At 35.8% G+C, this 19,609-nt stretch overlaps 1 protein-coding gene across 2 annotated transcripts in view; it reads right to left on the reverse strand.

The window, feature by feature from the left end:
- Positions 1–19,609, reverse strand: part of LOC136028904 (E3 ubiquitin-protein ligase TRIP12-like) — a 131,842-nt gene that overhangs the window by 20,440 nt on the left and 91,793 nt on the right. For both annotated transcript variants that reach the window (XM_065706862.1, XM_065706863.1), the window contains exons 21-25: positions 18,999–19,176; positions 11,105–11,303; positions 8,038–8,228; positions 3,537–3,767; positions 275–628 (exon numbers count right to left, since the gene is read on the reverse strand). In XM_065706862.1, the coding sequence (XP_065562934.1) occupies positions 275–628; positions 3,537–3,767; positions 8,038–8,228; positions 11,105–11,303; positions 18,999–19,176 (1,153 nt within the window). The remainder of the gene's footprint in view (positions 1–274; positions 629–3,536; positions 3,768–8,037; positions 8,229–11,104; positions 11,304–18,998; positions 19,177–19,609) is intronic.

The raw sequence follows: 19,609 nt of genomic DNA on the forward strand, positions 1-19,609 counted from the left end.
TACAATATACATTAGATATTAAGCGATGTGGCGTTTTCTTGGATGGGTGAGGGGGGACAAAATACAGAACAAGGGATTATTTGGGCTCAATTTATTAAAGGAAGGGCGAAGGAGTACGCCAATTAGTCTTGGGTGATTCATCCAAACCCAAATTCCCTGGAAAAATCTGTCCTTCTTTAGAGATGACATTTCAAATCTTTTTAAATAATATTTTAAAGAATTTTTTTTATGGAATTTCATGCTCTTTTTCGATGCTCAGTTCATTCATACTTACAAGTCTCGAGTCCATTAAAGCCTTGGCAAGGAACATCCCCATTAGTCTAAACGATGACACCACTTTCCTAACATCACTAGTGGCACTTGAATGAGGAGACAAAGGCACGGGATACAAGCCATCTCCAGTGGATGGTTGGCGCCACAAATTGAGGTCGGGTCTTTGCAGTTCATTACTGACCAGGGAGTAGAATTCCATTGTTGGCCCAAGTCCGACTCCATACTCATCCTCGTAGGTGATCTCCAACACTTCACGAATACCAACGGTTTGCTTAAACACCTCTTCAGCCTGGGGCAGAATATTTTCTCGGGACACTGTTTTTTTCACCTTATTCAATCGGGGAAGGAAGTTGTCCTAAAAAGAAGTTATATCAATGTTAGATTTAATTCAAGGGGCCATCAGAGACATACACAGGCCCTAATTTTCTCGAATTTCTGGGTTCCTTCTCATATAAATTGTCATATAGAAGTTTTCTTCATTGCGCTCCCTGAAAATATTCACATGTCCGTGCTGGGGGGGGGGGGGGTCATATACAAAATACATTAACTCCACAATTTTTTTTTTTAATCGACAAAGATCAGGCACAGACATCAAAAGTTTTACAATTTTCTAACAATTTTTATATTGTTCTTACAGTTTGACTTTTATTTGTCTCGATTTTTTTTTTTTGAATTGGTAACAATTCCAACTGACGCAAACCTTCAAGAAGACTACCAAAGAGAAAATTATCAAAAGAAAGAAAATTGCACAAATAGACTGTTTACGGTTAACAAATCTTCCACTGGGAGAATATTCCAGCGCTGAAAAAATAATCAAGTTTGACTTTGCTCAGTTGCTCAACCCTGAACATTCCCCTCTTCCCGAAAATCCCTACAAAATAGTGAATATGTGGAACAGACTTTTGTAAACAAAGCCATATCGAGGGAAAGGGGGAGTTGAGCAAAGCCCCCTTATATCCAAAACATTTATTCGGGTCGTAAACTGGTCGTAAAAATACAGATAAACACTATTTCTGAAATAAAAGAAAATTCTCCGACTCGTAAATTGATCTTAACAATGTAGTTAAATCCCATATTTGAGACCAGTAGTTAAAGTCCACAGGAGGTAAACCCCTTCTTCTTTTGGTAAAGCCCCTGAGCAAAAATTCTCTCGACACAATACCCCTCCCCCGCCGCGATCAAAAACCAAGGATATGGCCCTAATTGTAAAATGTAAGTTTGAGCCAGATTATTGAATATATAAAAAATCGATATGCAACTCTCACGCCAAGTCAGGCAAACTCAGACAATATCAATTCAATTTTTAAGTTGAGTGATTAAAAGAAAATATTTTATTATTATAGAACGTTTTCAATTAAATAATGCCAAATGTTTTGAGGAAGTCATCTGGAAATAGACTGACAACCTTACATCAAATATCTGATATAGATGTTTTTTGCTTTTCCAACTGGCTGGCAACATTGTCCCCGATATTACATCATGAAAAACAAAAGAAAACTGGAATTTTAAAACATAATACGCAAATTTTATATAAAACAACAATGAATTTACGCTTAAGGTTTCAGATCACAAAAATCAGTTTCAGATTATAAAATCGAGCAAAAATATATCCATGAAAGAGTATCAATATGAACACCCCATATGAATTTTTGTCCTCCTAAAGAGAAAAACAGAAAAAAAAACACCAACTGCTAATACATCTCATCGGAAGAAAATCAATAAATACCCTGGGAAAAATACATTTTAATTTTTGATACGTTTTGATACCCGTTGTTACATATCTTCTAACCACATTTGTCTTTCTTCATTTTGGGTTTTCATTGCTTCAGACAATTTAGCAATGCCCTCTGCTTTAGCTGCCCGTATTGGTGGTCCAGGTTGTTCATTTTCACCCATTATAAATTTAATATGTTCGGGCCGTTCTCTCAGTCCTATCATGTTTAATAGTTCAGATGGTTCCGAAGAACCATCATTTGTAATAATTGGGAATTTTTGCTTTTTGTTCCTTCTTATTGACATTACTGGTTGTTTTCACTATTTACGTTCCACTTACCGAGTCACTTTCATCTAACAAATAATGAAACTAATTTTTAGATTTTCAGATATTTTCCCTGATTGAAATAAAACATTAAAATTATTGCTTAGGCACCACAAAAATTTTGCAGTTTAAGTAATAACTTTAGGGATTCTGAAGTGACGTATGCTGCACGGGATTTCTTTTCTTTTAGAATAGTAGCATTTTTAGACGTGTTTTTTTTTAACTTCAAAATTTTTTCAAGGACTACGAAATGAAAATAGTAGGATGAGGCACTCCGTGTCAACTAAACTTCATACTTTTGGTATTCTTTTTCAAAATTTTTAAATTGTTGTAATCCTTCTTCAAATATATAAAAATATTTTTGAAATTACTAGTTTTTTGCTCTTTAAGCAGTTTAATATAAACTTTTCACTGCATGAAAATCTTCAATTTTTCCAGATAAGTGAGACAAGCGTGACAACATTATTGCAATATTGATGTATGTAAAAATGACCCAACTCGTATAATTGTTTTCTTCAAAAATTAAGGCTCTAAACCAATTTTTTCAAACTTCTGACCAATCTAGGTCGTTTTTTTAGGCCAGAACATTCCAAATTGCCAATTTTCACGAAAAAATATGGAGCCGTTTCCGAGAAAAATAAATAAATAAATACATAATTATTGCTCATATATATCATATATTGTTACTTTCAATACAATTCCAAATAAATATAGCATATCGTATATCAATTTTTCAATCTATGACTGGTCTAAGGACTGACGTCAAAGCTGCTAGGTATTGTTACGATTTGTTTTTTCCTCAACAATTTGATTTCTTAGTTTTACGATTTTACTGGATATATATATATATATATATATATATATATATATATATATATATATATATATATATATATATATATATATATATATATATATATATATATATATATATATAATATAGCCTAATATATATAAATATATACATGTACATATACATATATAGATAAATCACTATACCTTATCCGCACTGTTGTTCAACTCGGGGGATATATATATATATATATATATATATATATATATATATATATATATATATATATATATATATATATATATATATATATATATATATATATATATATATATATATATATATATATATATATATATATATATATATAATATAGCCTAATATATATAAATATATACATGTACATATACATATATAGATAAATCACTATACCTTATCCGCACTGTTGTTCAACTCGGGGGATGCCTCAATAAGCTTATGCAAAAATCGTTCTCTATCATTTGAAGTCGCGTAGAAAAATAACTGTTTCGTTTCAAACGTAAGAATAAAGGGGAAGGTCCAACAAATCTGACATAGCCATACTGGTACATTTCCTGTCATTATTATTACAGGGTCTTGCAACTGTCTGCTAGCCTTAGCAGCTAATTTCTTGCTATGAAACTCCTGAAATTAAAAAATAAATGTATTCAAGAAAATAAAACCATAATATGAAAATGTGATACAGGAGCGAGAAAATATAATATATGAAAATGTAATACGAATGTATTAGTGATCCTAATAATAGCCTTAATGTATAATAACTTTTCTAACAGCCTATCTGACACATAGCCTGACATATGTTTTTGGCTTAAAAGAGCTTATGCCACATTCACCTCTCACTCACTCGAACTAACTGTCTTGGTTTTTTCTACAATTAAACCATGGCTTGATGCCAGCAACAACTTGATTTTTATTAATTTTATGGATATTTAATTAAAATGAAGTAGTTTTGGGCATCAAGCCATGGTTGAGTTAGATTGAAAAAGCCAAGAGAGACAGTTCTAATTAGTGAGAGGGAAATCTGGCATACACCGTTTTAAGAATTGTACAAAAATGATGTCATTCACTTGTTGACAGATAAGTCGATCACCCATCCGTCCACACATCATTTCTAGGGCAGAAATATGGTAGATGACTTTTCTAACAGCCTAAATAACATATTTGAAGAATTTAATTATCAATTTTTCCTCAGTTTTTAAAAAAGTTTTAGTAGAAAGCTTTCAGAGGTTGCAAGAGTAATTCAACTAGGTACTTGAACATACAACATAATAACTAAGAATTTCAGAAATAGAAAAAATAAAATCTACTAAAGAAAAGACAATAATTTCTTTCTAAGAGGATTCAGAAAAAAATTAAAAAGGACGCAGAAAATATCTAAATTGCAGGCATTTTCCACTGGGTAATTACAGTAGATAGTTATAGAAAATAGCAGCAGTGATAATTATTAATATGTAAAAAACAACAATGCAGTAATAAGTAGTTACAAATACATAATTGTTATAATAATAACATAAGTGGTGAATGGGCACAAGCTTGAGGCACTTGAGTCGAATGAGGCAAATACGAATTCCATATGACGCTTGGTGCTGGACTCCTCTGAACCTCTGGAGGATTGGTAGACAACAAATCACCGTTTGCTGTTCCCTTGAAGATGAGGCAGGAGTAATGCATTCATCCCTCAACAAGCTATGGTGTCTGGCTCAGGATCATCCGTCATGGAGGTTAACCATTGCTGCCCTATGCGCCATTAGGCTTCGGGGGTCCAAGTAAGTGGTAGGCCATAGGAAATTAAATTTAACTGATACTAAATTAGGTTTTGCACACGAATCTTCTTTTTTCCATTTAACCACGGTTTTAGCACTATCTATGAGATGATGCTTTGAGAGCTATTCATAACATAATGCTTAGGCATATATCTGTAATATAATGCCTTGAAAGCTATCTATAACATTATGCTTTTAGCGCTATCTACATATAATCTAGACATATTAAACTTTAAAATTGCAATATCTTAAGGATACAGCAGGCAAAAATCACTTTTATCACTATAAAGGCACGGGTAATTTTTCCCAAAGGAGTATGGCCGAAGATAGATAGATATATATATACGTAGTTTACTTCAGTATTTCAGGGTTCATCCCTCTGATGAGCCCTGAATGATAACAGCTGTTTTACTTTTTTTGCACTCCACTCATATTTTATTAAATTCAATATTAATTAGCATTACTTACATACCTATTAATTACACAACTTTTCTTAGTTACGGACCTGGCCTACTCTCACTTGTTTTATGAATACAGCAACTAAACTTTTTTCGAGATTTTACTTGACCCTGGGCGATCTTAGAGTACCGTCATTCAAGAATTTATTTTTTGGATTCCTCTGACTCAAGATATATTAGAGCCGAACCGATATTTTTGGGCCGATATGAGGGTCGTTGTCATTATCGGATTTCGGGAAGAAATATTAGTTATTGGCCGATATTTCTTTTGCTTTTTTGTGCGCAACTTGTCCAGAAGAGGTCACTCAGTAATTTTTTCTCAATAATTCCGCCCAGTTCTTGGGGGCGGAGCCACCAGCAAAGTCTGAACCTGGTGGAAAGAGCAGGAGAGGTGAGTCAAATGAAGTCAAGGTATATTTGCTGTAACACTTGTCAATACACACTCGTTGTAGTAATGTTCTAAATGCATGGTGACTTCAAGAACGTATATGTTCTGTATATATATATATATATATATATATATATATATATATATATATATATATATATATATATATAAACAAAAAAAAACAGCGAACCATACATTTCGGTTTAACAAATGTTCACTTGGGTGGGTAAAAGATCCAAGATTCAATCGAATAAAACCATGATATCCAATCAGGGGCACAGTTAAGGGAGAGGGGTGTTGTAAGGTGGGGGTTCCCAGTGTGTCACCGCCATGTGTCAACACCTTGGAAAAGTAGTTTGTGGGTCTGCATTTGTCGGCATAATGAACGATTTTGTCGACATATTCTTTAAATCCCTCCTCCAAAATTAAAACTCTAGCTATAATCCTGTATCTAGCGTGCCTTGCATGGATTCCTTTGCAAGAGACCCTATCATATGAATGTAAAGTTTTTACATTAATATGTGAACAATTAAAATTCAAAGTCCGGTTATTGAAATTTGCGGATTGAATAATCCATTTCAATGAATATATCATGCTTCTTTCAATCAGATTTTCATGCATTTGTGTTTATGTAACTAAACTGGATTCTTTAACATTTTTTTCTTATTTGTCAGTCCCACCAATATCCTCCATTTCGTAAAGAAAATCAAACAATTCTTGTAAATGGCCTAATTATTGGAATCTACAGTGAATTATTAAGGCTGTTCTTTGGTGTGTGACAGATCAGGGAGAAACATGTAAGGATGAATATGGGCAGAGAATGGGGGATTTAAACTTTAGGTAAGTTTTTTTCCCGGGGGCGAAATTTACTGGCAAATTTGATCGGTATCGTATCGGACCCCAAACATCCATATCGATCGGGTCCTAATTTACATATATATGTATATATATAAATATACTAGCTGGGTCCCGGCATGGCATGCGGCAGGCTTCTATATATGGATTCTCATTGCACCTTGTGTTCTAACCGCAAACAGTGCTGGGTCCCGGCGGCTTTGCCACCGGTCCCCGCGGGTCCCAGCATGGCACCGGGTCCCATTATGGCACGCGGCAGGCTTCTATATATAGATTCTCATTGTCCCTTGTGTTCTAACCACAGACATTGCTGGGTCCCGGCAGCTTTGCTATGCGGTAGCTTTGCTACCGGTCCCCGCGGGCCCCAGCATGGCACGCGGCAGACTTCTATATATGGATTCTCATTGTCCCTTGTGTTCTGGGTCCCGGCAACGCTATGTCATTTTTGGATCGAATTGATAACGTAAATTGGCTTAGTTTTCTGTCTTAAGGTTTTCGAATTGCTTTAATCCATTGTCAGAATATATAGAAATATTTGTGCAATCACCAGTTTTTTACATTTTAAGTTATTTAATAATAATTCCTTTTTGACGTTAATTGACACTGACAAATTTTCTTTGAGCAGCAAGCATTTTAAACTTCAACAATTTCTACTAAACATTAAACTGTTGGTTTTCTGTTTTAAGGTTTTCGAATTGCTTTAATCCATTGTCAAAATATATTGAAATATTAGTGCAATCACCGGTTTTTTATATTTTAAGCAATTTAATAAAATTTAAAAAGAGCCTCAATTTTTTGAGCTCGTGTAACGGTAATAACGGTAATAACATGTAACGGTGTAACGGTAAAGATAGTGTAACGGACAGACACTACATTTTTATATATATAGACTAAACCTCAAACTTTTGGTTTTCTGTTTTAAGGTTTTCGAATTGCTTTAACCCATTGTCAAAATATATTGAAATATTTGTGAAATCACCAGTTTTTTTACATTTTCAGCAATTTAATAAAATTTATATATATATATATATATATATATATATATATATATATATATATATATATATATATATATATATATAACGGTTAAAATAAATCTACGAAAATGTTTTCTTTACCTAACAAAAATCCTGGATACGGTCCTGGTTGATGCCCTGGGCGCGGCCAGATATATTTCCAGGGAAAGAGGGGGAAGGGAGAAAATGTATTGTCTTCATTCACAATCTAGTATTACTTTCACTTCTGAGCATTTATGTATGGAGGTGAGGGGGAGGTTTACAGAGGCAATTTCTCTGCCGATTAATTTTCACCCATAACTGATATCTGCCTAAGACTGGCATACACACTAGTACTAGCTAAAACACTGATTTCAAAGTTAAAAGAAATCCCAGCAATAAGTATTCTAGCCGTGAAGAAAAAAAAATACTTACAGTGATTGGGATAATAGGTTGATAGCCAGCCAGGTAGTAGACAGACCCCCAGTATCTGTTTATTCCATATAGTACATTAAGGAGGACGAGAGTGTTTAGTGTTTCGTCCGCTATATTAACTCTGTCTCTAGCATTTGTATCCAAATACCTTTCTAAGGGAGATTTAGGCTCAGGTACTTCTGGAAACGAAGCTAGAAAAAACGAAACACGGTTCAAAAAGAGAGAGAACAGGAAAAAGAGAGAGTGAGAGAAGGTCTGAACTTATTATACAAATTAAGTTGCAGAATTGACACTGTAAATATGTACAATACAATGGTCATGTGACTAACTGCATACAGAACAACCCCAAACAGAAAAAAAAACTCCTTAGGTGTGTCACCTCTAAAACTGACACCTCTACCAATAGTACCTTCAAACTGTCAAAGAAATACTCACAAAACGTCTGGATCTCAGGTTCTGATCTAAGAGAGTGAGGCAAAAAAGGCCGGGTCCTGCAGGAGGTTCAAGTTCACCTTCACACGCAACAACTACATACAACACGACATATTTCTCTTGATTCTCTTCCACAACTCTAAGCCAACTATCAAAATGAGGAACGAGGGAGCGTGAGATATAAAATAGAATACTAGTAAGTAAGTATGACGGCACTAGACCCTCAAGGTCCAAACCGGCAGTGCTGATCTCCGTTTTAGTGGCTCTTCAGCCAGGAAGTGCAGTAGGAGGACGGGGCCAGTCATCCTGCGCTTTTGCACGCCCTTCCTGGTTACCTTATCCAGACTGCTCAAGGTACTCATTTAGTGTTGGGCCGACTCTGGCTGACCTTACAGAGCACGACACTAACCCCCGTCCCAAACCAAATAACCGGCCACTCCAGGAATCAAACCGGTACCCCTCAGACAAAGGATTCCCAGGGAGCCAACCAATAAAATAGAAAGAAAAGAGAAAGAAAAGAAACAATAAAACCCGGAAACGTAACTGCTTTTGTTCAGACTATCATTCTTAAATTTTATTCGAACGATACTTGTTACATTTTTAAACACTGTATTTCCAACTACGCTTAGAACGTTGAATTAAACCCAGAACTACGGAAATTCAGGCTGACATAGAAAGAAAAAACCCATTTATTCATTCACACAACTACAGACTATCAATCTTTCTATCATATTCAACTATTCTATAGTTCTAAAACCTATTATGTTGCTTCATGTGACATGTTCTTAAATTCGAAGAAATTCGTTCACATTCTTACATACAGACAATTATTTTAAAGCTATATTTAAAGTAATTTATTCATTTGAGGCTTCGCAAAATTATTCACAGCGGCGTATATTTGCGCATCAATTGCAGGGAGGAGGGTCACTGGATCTTTCTGTGGGGGCAGACGGGAGGGAGGGGGACCAAAGCCCGCAAACGTACATTTTTAGCCTAAATCTTCAAATTATCCGTGATCTAATAGGAATGGATTGAAGGATGGGGAGGTTAGCTGGTAAAATTTACCATCCTAATCTCCCTTCCTTGGGGGACCCCATTGGATTAACCCTGTTACGGATGCTATTGGGCGAGAGACCCCCTCTTATTGCAGAACTATTACTTAACAGATTATATTAATGGATTTAACTTCACAGAAGGAGGCATGTAAAAAAGATTCGTTGCAAGAACTCCCCTCCAAATTCATGAAGATGCTGCTATTACTACTTCTAATAACTAATACACCAAGCCGCCCGAGGCCAACACAAACAAAACACGTATGAGAACCCTAAAACTAACTATGTACAAAAATATGTCTTATCTTTCTAGAGAAGGATAGCAGCACATACTTTTTTTTCCAAGGGGTGATCGTATTGAACCAGTAGTAGCAGTTTGAAAAAGGGCTCACTCAAACGAAAAGCAACAGATATAGTACCTTTTTTAACAATAAAAAGACATCACGTCCAAGACAAAACGTTGATAACAATCGATGTCATTCAGTTAAAGCTTCAGTTTCAGATAAAATTAACTTTTTCAGCTAATGTTATTGTGCTAATCAGTAGTACTCCAAGTAATTTCGATCAATATAGGGGAGGGACGTCTGTTTCCTTGTATGCACTTTTATTTAAAATTCATGTGAATTCTTCTATACAAAAAAAAAGCCCATAAGAGTTACAAATACTACACCAATATATACTTGAAATACAAATTCAGGATCTTTTGACAAAAATGAAAATCGTGCATCAGAGTTACTATTACTAAAATACGATATTTGTTTTTATTATTTTGAAATACTTTTCCAAGAAAAGAGTGCTAGAAAGACGGAGGGACATCAAGTCCCGTTCATCGAGTGAAAACAACTCCATAAAACGGTTCAGCAAACATCCTAAAAAAAAGAGTTTGTTCTTTTAAACACAATCTTGAATAAAGATCGGCAAAAATTTTCAATTTTGAATCAAATCGAAATGAATCACTAACTGAGACTCGGTTCTCGCCAGAACGGCTTCCTTGCCAAGGCATCGACCAAGCGTCACTTTCGGCCATCCACTATCTTCTAGTGCCAGGGGAACCAGCACCAGAAATCATGTGGGAGGGACCTAATACCTTCATCTAATACTATACATTTTCTGAATAATCAATAGTTGCTTGCTTTTTCACGAGTCTATAATTCTGTCAGACTACTATATTCCAAGGATGTGCCAGAGGCAGTTATTTCCAAAACCTTGTATTCGTCTCTCAAGCTGTCTTGTGAGCTTATTGTAATATTCAATAAGGCAAAAAAACCTTTTCCATCATTTGACTTGAGATACAGCTGATAAAGAAGAATTCAACTTCTATCAGAGCCCAGTCTTAAGGTCGGGGGCTGATAATTTTTTCTGAAGGTAAAAAAAAAGTAGATTTTTATTGTTTGGAGTGCAATTTTCTGGGATGACGGCTTATGCTTAGTTAAGATGGGTGAGTAGGCGATGGCCACTATTTCTGCTAAAGATGGTTATAGATCGTAGCGCATAATAACTGCAACTTATACTTTAATAAAGCTATATGTGATAACTGCAACTTTTTCTTCAAAAAAAAAATTGTGTAAACTTTGAGTAATTACCTTTAAGACGGCTCAGTTTTCCAGGGCCCTTCCCTTTCCGGCTTATAGAGCTGGCTCCTTTGGCAGGGCTACCATCAACTTCAGAATTTGCTACTAGTCGGTAATGAATTGTGTGAGAAATTGACCACAAAGTTGAATTTCCTGTTGGCGACTCATTTTCCGGTTCAGAGTTTACAGCGGAAGAGAGTTCCCGAATGGCCTTAAAAAAAAGATAATAAAACTCTAGTCACATACCCAGTGCCTCTCAAAAGTCGTGTGAAACCATAAAATTATGTTTTTTGGCGAACACACAAGCGCAAAATATTCAATGGACCAATTTCTTATTCGGTTATTCACCTTTTTTGTATGTACGATATTCAATTTCAATTCAATTCAATTTATTGTACTGACTGGGAGAAGGAACAGTAGTTAGCATTTGGGATATTAGTGATATAATTATTAAAAGCATCCGGTACTGAACTTGGGTCAATTAATCTGCCACTGATGTCCTTAAGGTTAAGAGGTACAGATCTTGAATTCCTTTTTTTTTTGCAAGAATTTCATTTATTGTGGACCAAATTTTTTGCAAGTTCCCTTTGCAATGAGAGATTTTTGAATAATAATTTTTTTTTTGCTTCCCGGACAAGTTTGGTATATAAGTTTTTGTATTTTTTATAATTAGTCAGGTCAATAACGTTACTGGTTTTGCAAGCTAACTTATATAGGTCATTTTTTCGGTATAAAGAGATTATCAGGCTATTAGATATCCAGGGGCGTATATGGGTAGTTTTTCGGTTTGATTTACGAACTGGAAAGATTGAACTGATAAGATCGCTCAGTCCCTGTGTAAAACCATTTGTGGCTGAATTAACATCCTGACAATCCAAAACCTTGGATAAGTCGAAGGATTTCAAACGATCCGTGAACCGGTTCATATTCACAGTATTATATATTCTATTATCCGTAGGGGTATTAGTTCTAAAGGGTTGAGTGGCTGGTAGGAAGGGTAAGGAGAGATAGATCGGAAAGTGATCTGACAGGTCAGAAAATATTATTTTGGAGGACAGGTGGTTTCCCAGGGAAGTGGATACAAATATGTTGTCAATTACAGTAGCTGTAGACCTCACAGAATCAACTCTAGCAGGAAAAAGGATTGTGGGAAGAAGACCACTTGAGGTGAATGTTTCAAAGAAGGTATCACTATCATTTAGTAAATTACAATTGAAGTCCCCAAAAACTATTGCCTTCTTTTGTGGTAAATTAATAAAACTAGAAAAATCATCAAACAGATTACAAAAGAAAGGGGTTGGAAATGAGGGGGGCTTATAAAATAATGAACAAATAAAAGAATTCTCGTCAACTTATGTCTACGATTATTGAATAAATGCATCTATTATTTATAGGTTGCGAGAATAAGGATTCACAGTCTAATAGCCTGGTGAATTTCAGACTTGACCAGATGTAAAGAGAAATGCCGCCAGAGGACTTGGTTAATTTTCTTTCAATATGAATAGCTTGAAAACCAGGGAGGGAAAATTCATTCTTATCATCAATTTCTGAAAGCCACGTTTCCGTTATTCCAATTACGTCGAAAGGGCAGTAACCATTAATTAAAAATAAAATTAGCCCACTTATCCCGTATACTTCTGATGTTAAAGCAAACTACATTAAGTTTGGTCTCTTCCATTAGCTTAGGTTTCACATTTTTCACAAAATCAATAGTGTCGAGACATTCACCGATAATTTGGTTTAAAGGGCTATCGGGGCTAGCTAAGGGGCTGGTGGGCAAATTATTTTGGTCATCGTAATAGTTAAAAACAACATTATTACACAGTGATAAATTCGTGAGAAACGTAAAATCTTGTACAGTACACATTTAAACATCCATTGTGGTCAGAGTTTCATCATCTCCTTGATTAGAATATTGGAAATCTTCTTCAGCCGACGAAATATCATTGGTTGTAATTTTGGACTGGGATGGAAAGTTTGCCGTTTTTTCTTAGATTTCTTGCCTTTGACTAGGGCAGTGGCATCGACTACCATCTTGGGGGTTGTGGCTATTTCAGAGCCTGCATTAATTTGATTTGCAGTTGAGTCTACAGGCTTAACTATCTTTGATGTGGAATCTATGTCCTTTTTCATGGAGGATAATTGAGCCATAGCTGTTTCTAATATGTCATCACCTAGGAGTTTAGTGATAGCTTTCTTCTTGAGAATATTTTTGGTTTCCTCAGCTTCATTACTAACCTCAATTAAGTGACTGACTGTGAGATAAGTTGCAAGCCTTTGCCATTCTTGGCTACTTTTAGATGAACCTTTTGGAGGGCAGGATGTTGAAGTAAACTTAGGTAAGGGATGGGAGGACTGACTAGAACCTTGAGTATGAACATTATTTGCCTCTTCTGGAAATGATACTGTCTTTGCATCTGCTACAGCAACTGTTGCTTGGCTTCTACTGGGCCGATGGGGTGTGGGTTGCCAAGAGATTCTTGCAGCTACAACTGAGTAGGGTAGGTTCATTTTATCAGATGTTCTAAGGATTACAACTCGCTTTTGGTGATCTGGGCAAGATTGTTTTTGGAGGGCTGTGTGTCCCTTACGGTTACAATTTCTGCAGAAAGGGTCTGACTCAGGGCATTCACTAATTGCGTGGCCTGTTTTCCCAAACTTAAGGCAAGACGGGTGGGACTGTTTGCGGTGTTTTTTGCTGTGGCCGTGGGCCAGACAAGTGGAGCATTGTAGTGGCTTGGGCTTATAAATCTTGTAAAAAAGGGACATACCGTACAAGAATATTTCTCCACTTAGCTCAACTTTGCAGGAAATGAGGATTGAACAGCTAGGGTGAAGAAAACCTTTTTTGTTTAAAATTAGCCTTATAGCAGTTGAAGGATTGATGAGAAGGCCCGAAGAATCTATTAGTTCAGTTTGTATTTCCTCCACTTTTACACTGGTATCAACACCATAAAGCACATACTTGTGTAACTTTTCCACATCTTTTTTGTGGCTAAAATTTTTGAGCCATCAAGAATTATTTCTTTAAATTTTGACAGGACATGGTCTGCCGCCTGAGAAGACGTAAAGTAAATATCAATAGACTCGTCCTGCCTGAAAACAAGTTCAAAATTTACCTTGGTGATCAGAAAGACAGCTTTCCTAATTTGCATTATTCGATCTTTTGAAAAGGGTTGGCCATTGGTTTTCTTGATTGAGACAGTATAATAATTGGGGTGATCGTTAGCACTAGTTTCTGGGACACTTGAAGAGAAGGGTTGCACTATCGTTGGTGAACGAGTTTCATCCTTTTCCCTCTTTTTGCCAGGCGTCTCACCTCTTTCATTAGAGTTAGTTTCGGCTAAGACCTGAATTCCTGACAAGTGGCTAACTGTTTTGGATCGAGTAGTTGGGGGGGGGGGGGTTCTAGGAAGATGTTTTATAGGTAGGTTGGAATGGCGACTGGCGAAGCGTTTCAGTGGGAGTATCCTTTTCGGGTGGTAGCCTTAGGGGCTTTTTTCCCGTCATTTATTCCGACAAGACACTGCAGATTCACAAACTGTTAATCAGTCTTAATCACAGTTTTTAATCAGCGATAACACCAATATATTCAATTATACACTAATAATAACTCACTTTGTATGAAGTGAGCAATCCCTCACAATTAAGTCCGCAAGTTAATTGCGCAATCTAACACAATACAGTACAAAAAGTAATCCGATTAGGTTCATAAGCTAGTTCCTTTTAGTTCAGATACTAAATTCATACTGCATTCCATAAATGTGTTTGTTCCTTTGTCCATGATTTGTTCACTTTCTTCTCATTAACTTACTATTACTAATACCTTTATTATTCTATTTTTTACTATTTTCTAACTTTTGCTCTATGAGCTTTCGGTCGTTAACTATACTCAATCGTATGGAGCAAATTTTTAATGAAAACTAGAAAACTTTCTCGTAGTCGAAGTTGCCGTTGTCAGCATAAAAAGACAGACTCTAACTTGCATTTTCTTCCACACATCACTGCTCGCATTTTCTTATCTATCAAGCAAAAAAGCTACTTTTATAGAGCCTTGTCAAGTTTACCTATGCTGTCTAAGCTAAAAGGGGTTTAGACCCGAAAGTAGGATTGCGGTGGTCAGCTGCTTCATCTTGGAGATGCGAAACAAATACATTGATGTCTCGGTAGAGGGCAACTTGTCTTCCTGTAAGTCGAGCTCTTTTTATTGTCATATACCTAAACAAAATATTTTCAGGTCATCAGACTTCTGAACTTCTGGCCAGATCTGTGGCAAAGTCTCTGTTGATCAGGATGAGCGTGATTATAACCATCTTACCCTTTCCCTCATTGTTACCCTTAATGATACTGCTGAGAAAGAACCTTCTTCCTAATTCTAGAAAATGGATTTCTAAAAGAGAATGGAACTAAACTGACTGGCCTCTTTATTTTTCTACGCTTGTTCGCCTTGTATCATTGATTAATCTCCCTTTTAATCTGTTGTGTATAAGCGTAGGATCCCCACAAACCAGAATTCAGCTTAATATTTATTATAGCCACATTGTGTCGTGCTTAAAGAGGTCTGAAGAAGTAGCCGTTCCCCTATGTCATTTTCAAACCCAGACAAGAAGTTCAATTTGGAAGAATGACCAGGAGCTCAAAACATAAAAAATCGGGCTAAATTGTGGCTCAAAATATGGTTAGCTTGCTGTCGCCTCCTAAGGGGTAATGTTTCCAATATTAAACAAAGAACAATGCTGGATTTTAAAAGTTATCTTCAAAGAATTAGGTATAATGGTGCCAAATTTACAATGACTCCTAGCCAGTGGAAAAAAGTCATTAAGGTCGCGAAGTTCGATAGATCACCTATGGCCGATCAAATCCCGAAAGTATCATCGATCAATCATTAAGTAAGATTTTAGATATAGATATATATGCGGTTCATTCTCGTTTTGCCAGTCTCTGTTCTAATCTATTGACTAAGAAAATCACTCAAGGTCATGTACCTCCAGTTTGTATTGACCGTGTCAAAAGAAGTGTGGAAAGACTTAAATCGAAATCTTATTATATCAACGGCATCAGTGCTTTTCACCTCAGCACTGATTCGGAGGAATTAGCTTTTCACTTGCAGCTATTTTTCCAGATGTGTTTGTGCTCATCTTTAGTCCCTGATTCTTTTTATTTGGTAACATTACGTCAATATTGAAACGTGGTAAAGATCCAACAAGTTGCGCTTCGTATGGGCCTATTACGGTTGCTTGTACATTAAAGTAAAGTATTTGAATATGTTTCCCCCCTGATCTCCTGTCTAAAGTAGATTATATGTTTAATCAGTTGGGCTTCAAGCCGTATATAGGACGCCAACATGCTCGTCGTGCTCTAGCTTCGCTATTACTTGAAGCGCATATTACATGGTTTTGAGGTTCATTTTTGTGCACTCGATGCTTCAAAAGCATTTGCTTCAATATGCCATAGACAACTTTGCTATTTTTTAATCCAACTCGGTGTTAATCTGTCTATTAAATCAACTCTTCGTTTTTGGTATGCTAATTCATATGTTCGACTCAGGTCAGGTGAAACTTACGTTGGTAATATCCCTACCCATTCTGATCTTAGGCAAGGAGGAGTCCAATCCCAGTTTCTTTTTAATGCTTGTCTTTATTCCATTTTGTCACATATTAATCCATCATATTTCTTAGGTTTAACAAATCTTTTGTATATTGCATATGCAGATTATTTACTTTTGATTAGCCGCACTAAAACTTGCCTAATTAAGTCGACCCAGCTTGTTTCTAAGCCTTTTGATGAAATCGGCCTCAAACTTAATACTGAAAAATGTGAATATTTATCTTTTAATGCTCAACATCAAAGTAGTGATCTTGCTTTTAGTTCTTTTTCAGTTAAACTCGTTTCTTGGATTCGATGGCTTGGTATTAGTATGTGTTCATCTTTATCGGCTTTTCGATCTTGTGGGCTTAATGATACTAAAAGTAAACTTAAAATTGGGTAAGTCCCAATTAAAATTGGGAAAATTGTCCAGAACCGAGGCAGATTTTCACGAAATGCGTTACCCAGACTTTATTCTATATACTCCGATCACTCTATTTTGTTTCTTTCCGGTTTGCGCCCATTTTTTAAAATTATCAAATTTCCAAAGCATAAGAGTTTTCGAAAATTCGTTACTGCAAATATTTATTGTATCTGCCGCGTTCTTATAGAAATCGGAAGATTATTAGAAAGTTTTATGCCACTGATATTATTTTTGTTTATAAAAAAAACTCTATGCTAGATTAGATGCTAATGCCTGTCAACACTTGGGTCCTTACCACCCTTTTGATTATATTATCTGTGTTATTTTATTTTCTTTCCTCCAATGTTTTTACTTCGCTTAAATTGGCAAAACAAAGGGGGAAATAAATGAATTATCGTCATTATTATACCAGCATATTAGCCCTTGATTTTCAGCAGCTGATCATGCTACGATAAATACTTTCCTGTGTATCCTTAAAAGTGCCAACAAGCCCCATTTGGCATTATTAATGAGCGAAGCACTGTATTCACGACCAGGAATGTCATAAAAGTTGTCAGTGAGGATTCAACCTATCTGAATCTAGTTGTTGATGTGTACACAACTAGTTGTATGATATGGTTTTGTTATTTTATTATTGCTCCTCAATATCTTAATAACTCAGTCCTCGCACTAAAGTTTTTAATACTTCTTAAAAAGTTTCTTATTGTTCTAAAATGAACCGCGACCCATGTGTTTCAGGAGTCACTGTTGAAGAATTGGAACAAACTTTAGCGTAAAGGGTGAGGTATTGAGAAGGAGTAACCCTCTCATATACACACTAATTTCTGTTCGTTTTAAGTTTTATTGTTAGTCCTTACTTTTAGTAGAAAAAAACGTTTTTATCTAATTTATCATTGGTTTTTGAATAATAATGTGAAATCCGGTTTGTCTTCCACGGGAAGGTCCTCGAGACAATTTACCCGGATAAGTATTAATAAAATCTCCACATGGAAAATTGATTCGGCAAAGATTAAGTAAGACAGATAAAAAGAATTTCGTATTGGAAACTAATATGTTTTGTTATTTTGCGTGAGTTATCACCACCCGTTATGATTTTGTGTGTAAATATTTTTTATTTACCATGGCCCAAAGAAGCTTTTGTTGTATTAAGTATCTATATCTATCTATCTATGGCATTAAAATTGAGCCAAGAGCTTGTACCAGTATATTAGCACCTGAGTTTCAGCAGCTGAGCCTACTATGCTTAATACCTTCCTGTATATTGTGAAAAGTGCCAACAAGCCTCATATAGCCTTAACGGGCCAAGAACCACGTTCATGACAAAGGATGTCATGAAAGCTATCAACGAGCATTCAACCTGTCTAGACTGAGTTGTCGGCCTTGCAGACAACGAGCCGTTTGATGTGACGTTCGAAGAAAATTGAAGAGCCTGTGCCAGGTGAAGGTTTTGCAGCACATCATGTGGCAAGATTTAAATAATTTCTGTATTTCCTGTAATTCCCTGTGGATGACTCATTCACCGGTTATGAATTTACAGTGGTAGAGAGTTCCCGAATGGCCTTAAAAAAAGGAATTTTGGTCACAGCCCCAATACATTTTAAGAGTTGTATAAGTCCACCAAATTTTTCCTTTTAGCAATCACACAAGCAATCATAAGGGTATATAGCGTTTGGCGTTTCTTGGCATTTTTAAGTGTAATAATAAGACAAAATTACCACAGTTGGCCAACATTGGTGCAGAAATAAGTGTTTTATCTCAGTCGATGGAAAAAACACAATTGCGAAGTAAAAGATTAAAGAAGTAAAGAAACGTCAAAAATTAGATGACATATGTGATTTTTTTTAGCACTACCAGTTCTTACAAGTTACCCCTGTTCTTCGGCTGAAACAAACTTACTTGGATTACTGTCACATTATCAGGCACAATTTTTCCATCAATCAAAAATTCAATATGATGATTTTGGAAAGACGTTAACGAAGGGTGTAGAACAACATCTACTTCTTCTTCAGAAAACTCTTCTTCGCTATCACCACCATTCTTATTCCGACTCTGGGCGAATTCGTCGATCAAATATCTAGAACAGACTCATTTTTAATATTCCCTGGTTCACTCCAATGGCGTTATGCCTAGGTCTAAAGAAATATAAAAATTGGGAAATAACCTATTATTGCATTGTCAGAGATGTTTGACTTTTCTGGATATACATCTCATTGGAATATATAACTAGGGTCGTGGAGCCGGTGGTGATCAGAGATTACTACTATAGGGGCTGGATACGTCAAATGACTTAACTCAAATTACTTAACTCAATCTCAAAATTAAAATAATTTTTAATGAAGTTAGGCTATCAGGCAAATAAAAAGATCGAGGCATCCGAGACCCATCGTGTTTTTTGTAGTTGTAAAAGGTTTGAAAGAACAGGAAGTTAAGTCTGAAAACTAAGGTTCTGCATTGGCGGCTCAGTGTTGCAACGAACAGACAGTGGTGGCAGTACGGTACACAAAGTT

The sequence above is a fragment of the Artemia franciscana genome, chromosome 7, assembly GCF_032884065.1.
Source record: "Artemia franciscana chromosome 7, ASM3288406v1, whole genome shotgun sequence".
Lineage (NCBI taxonomy): Eukaryota > Metazoa > Arthropoda > Branchiopoda > Anostraca > Artemiidae > Artemia > Artemia franciscana.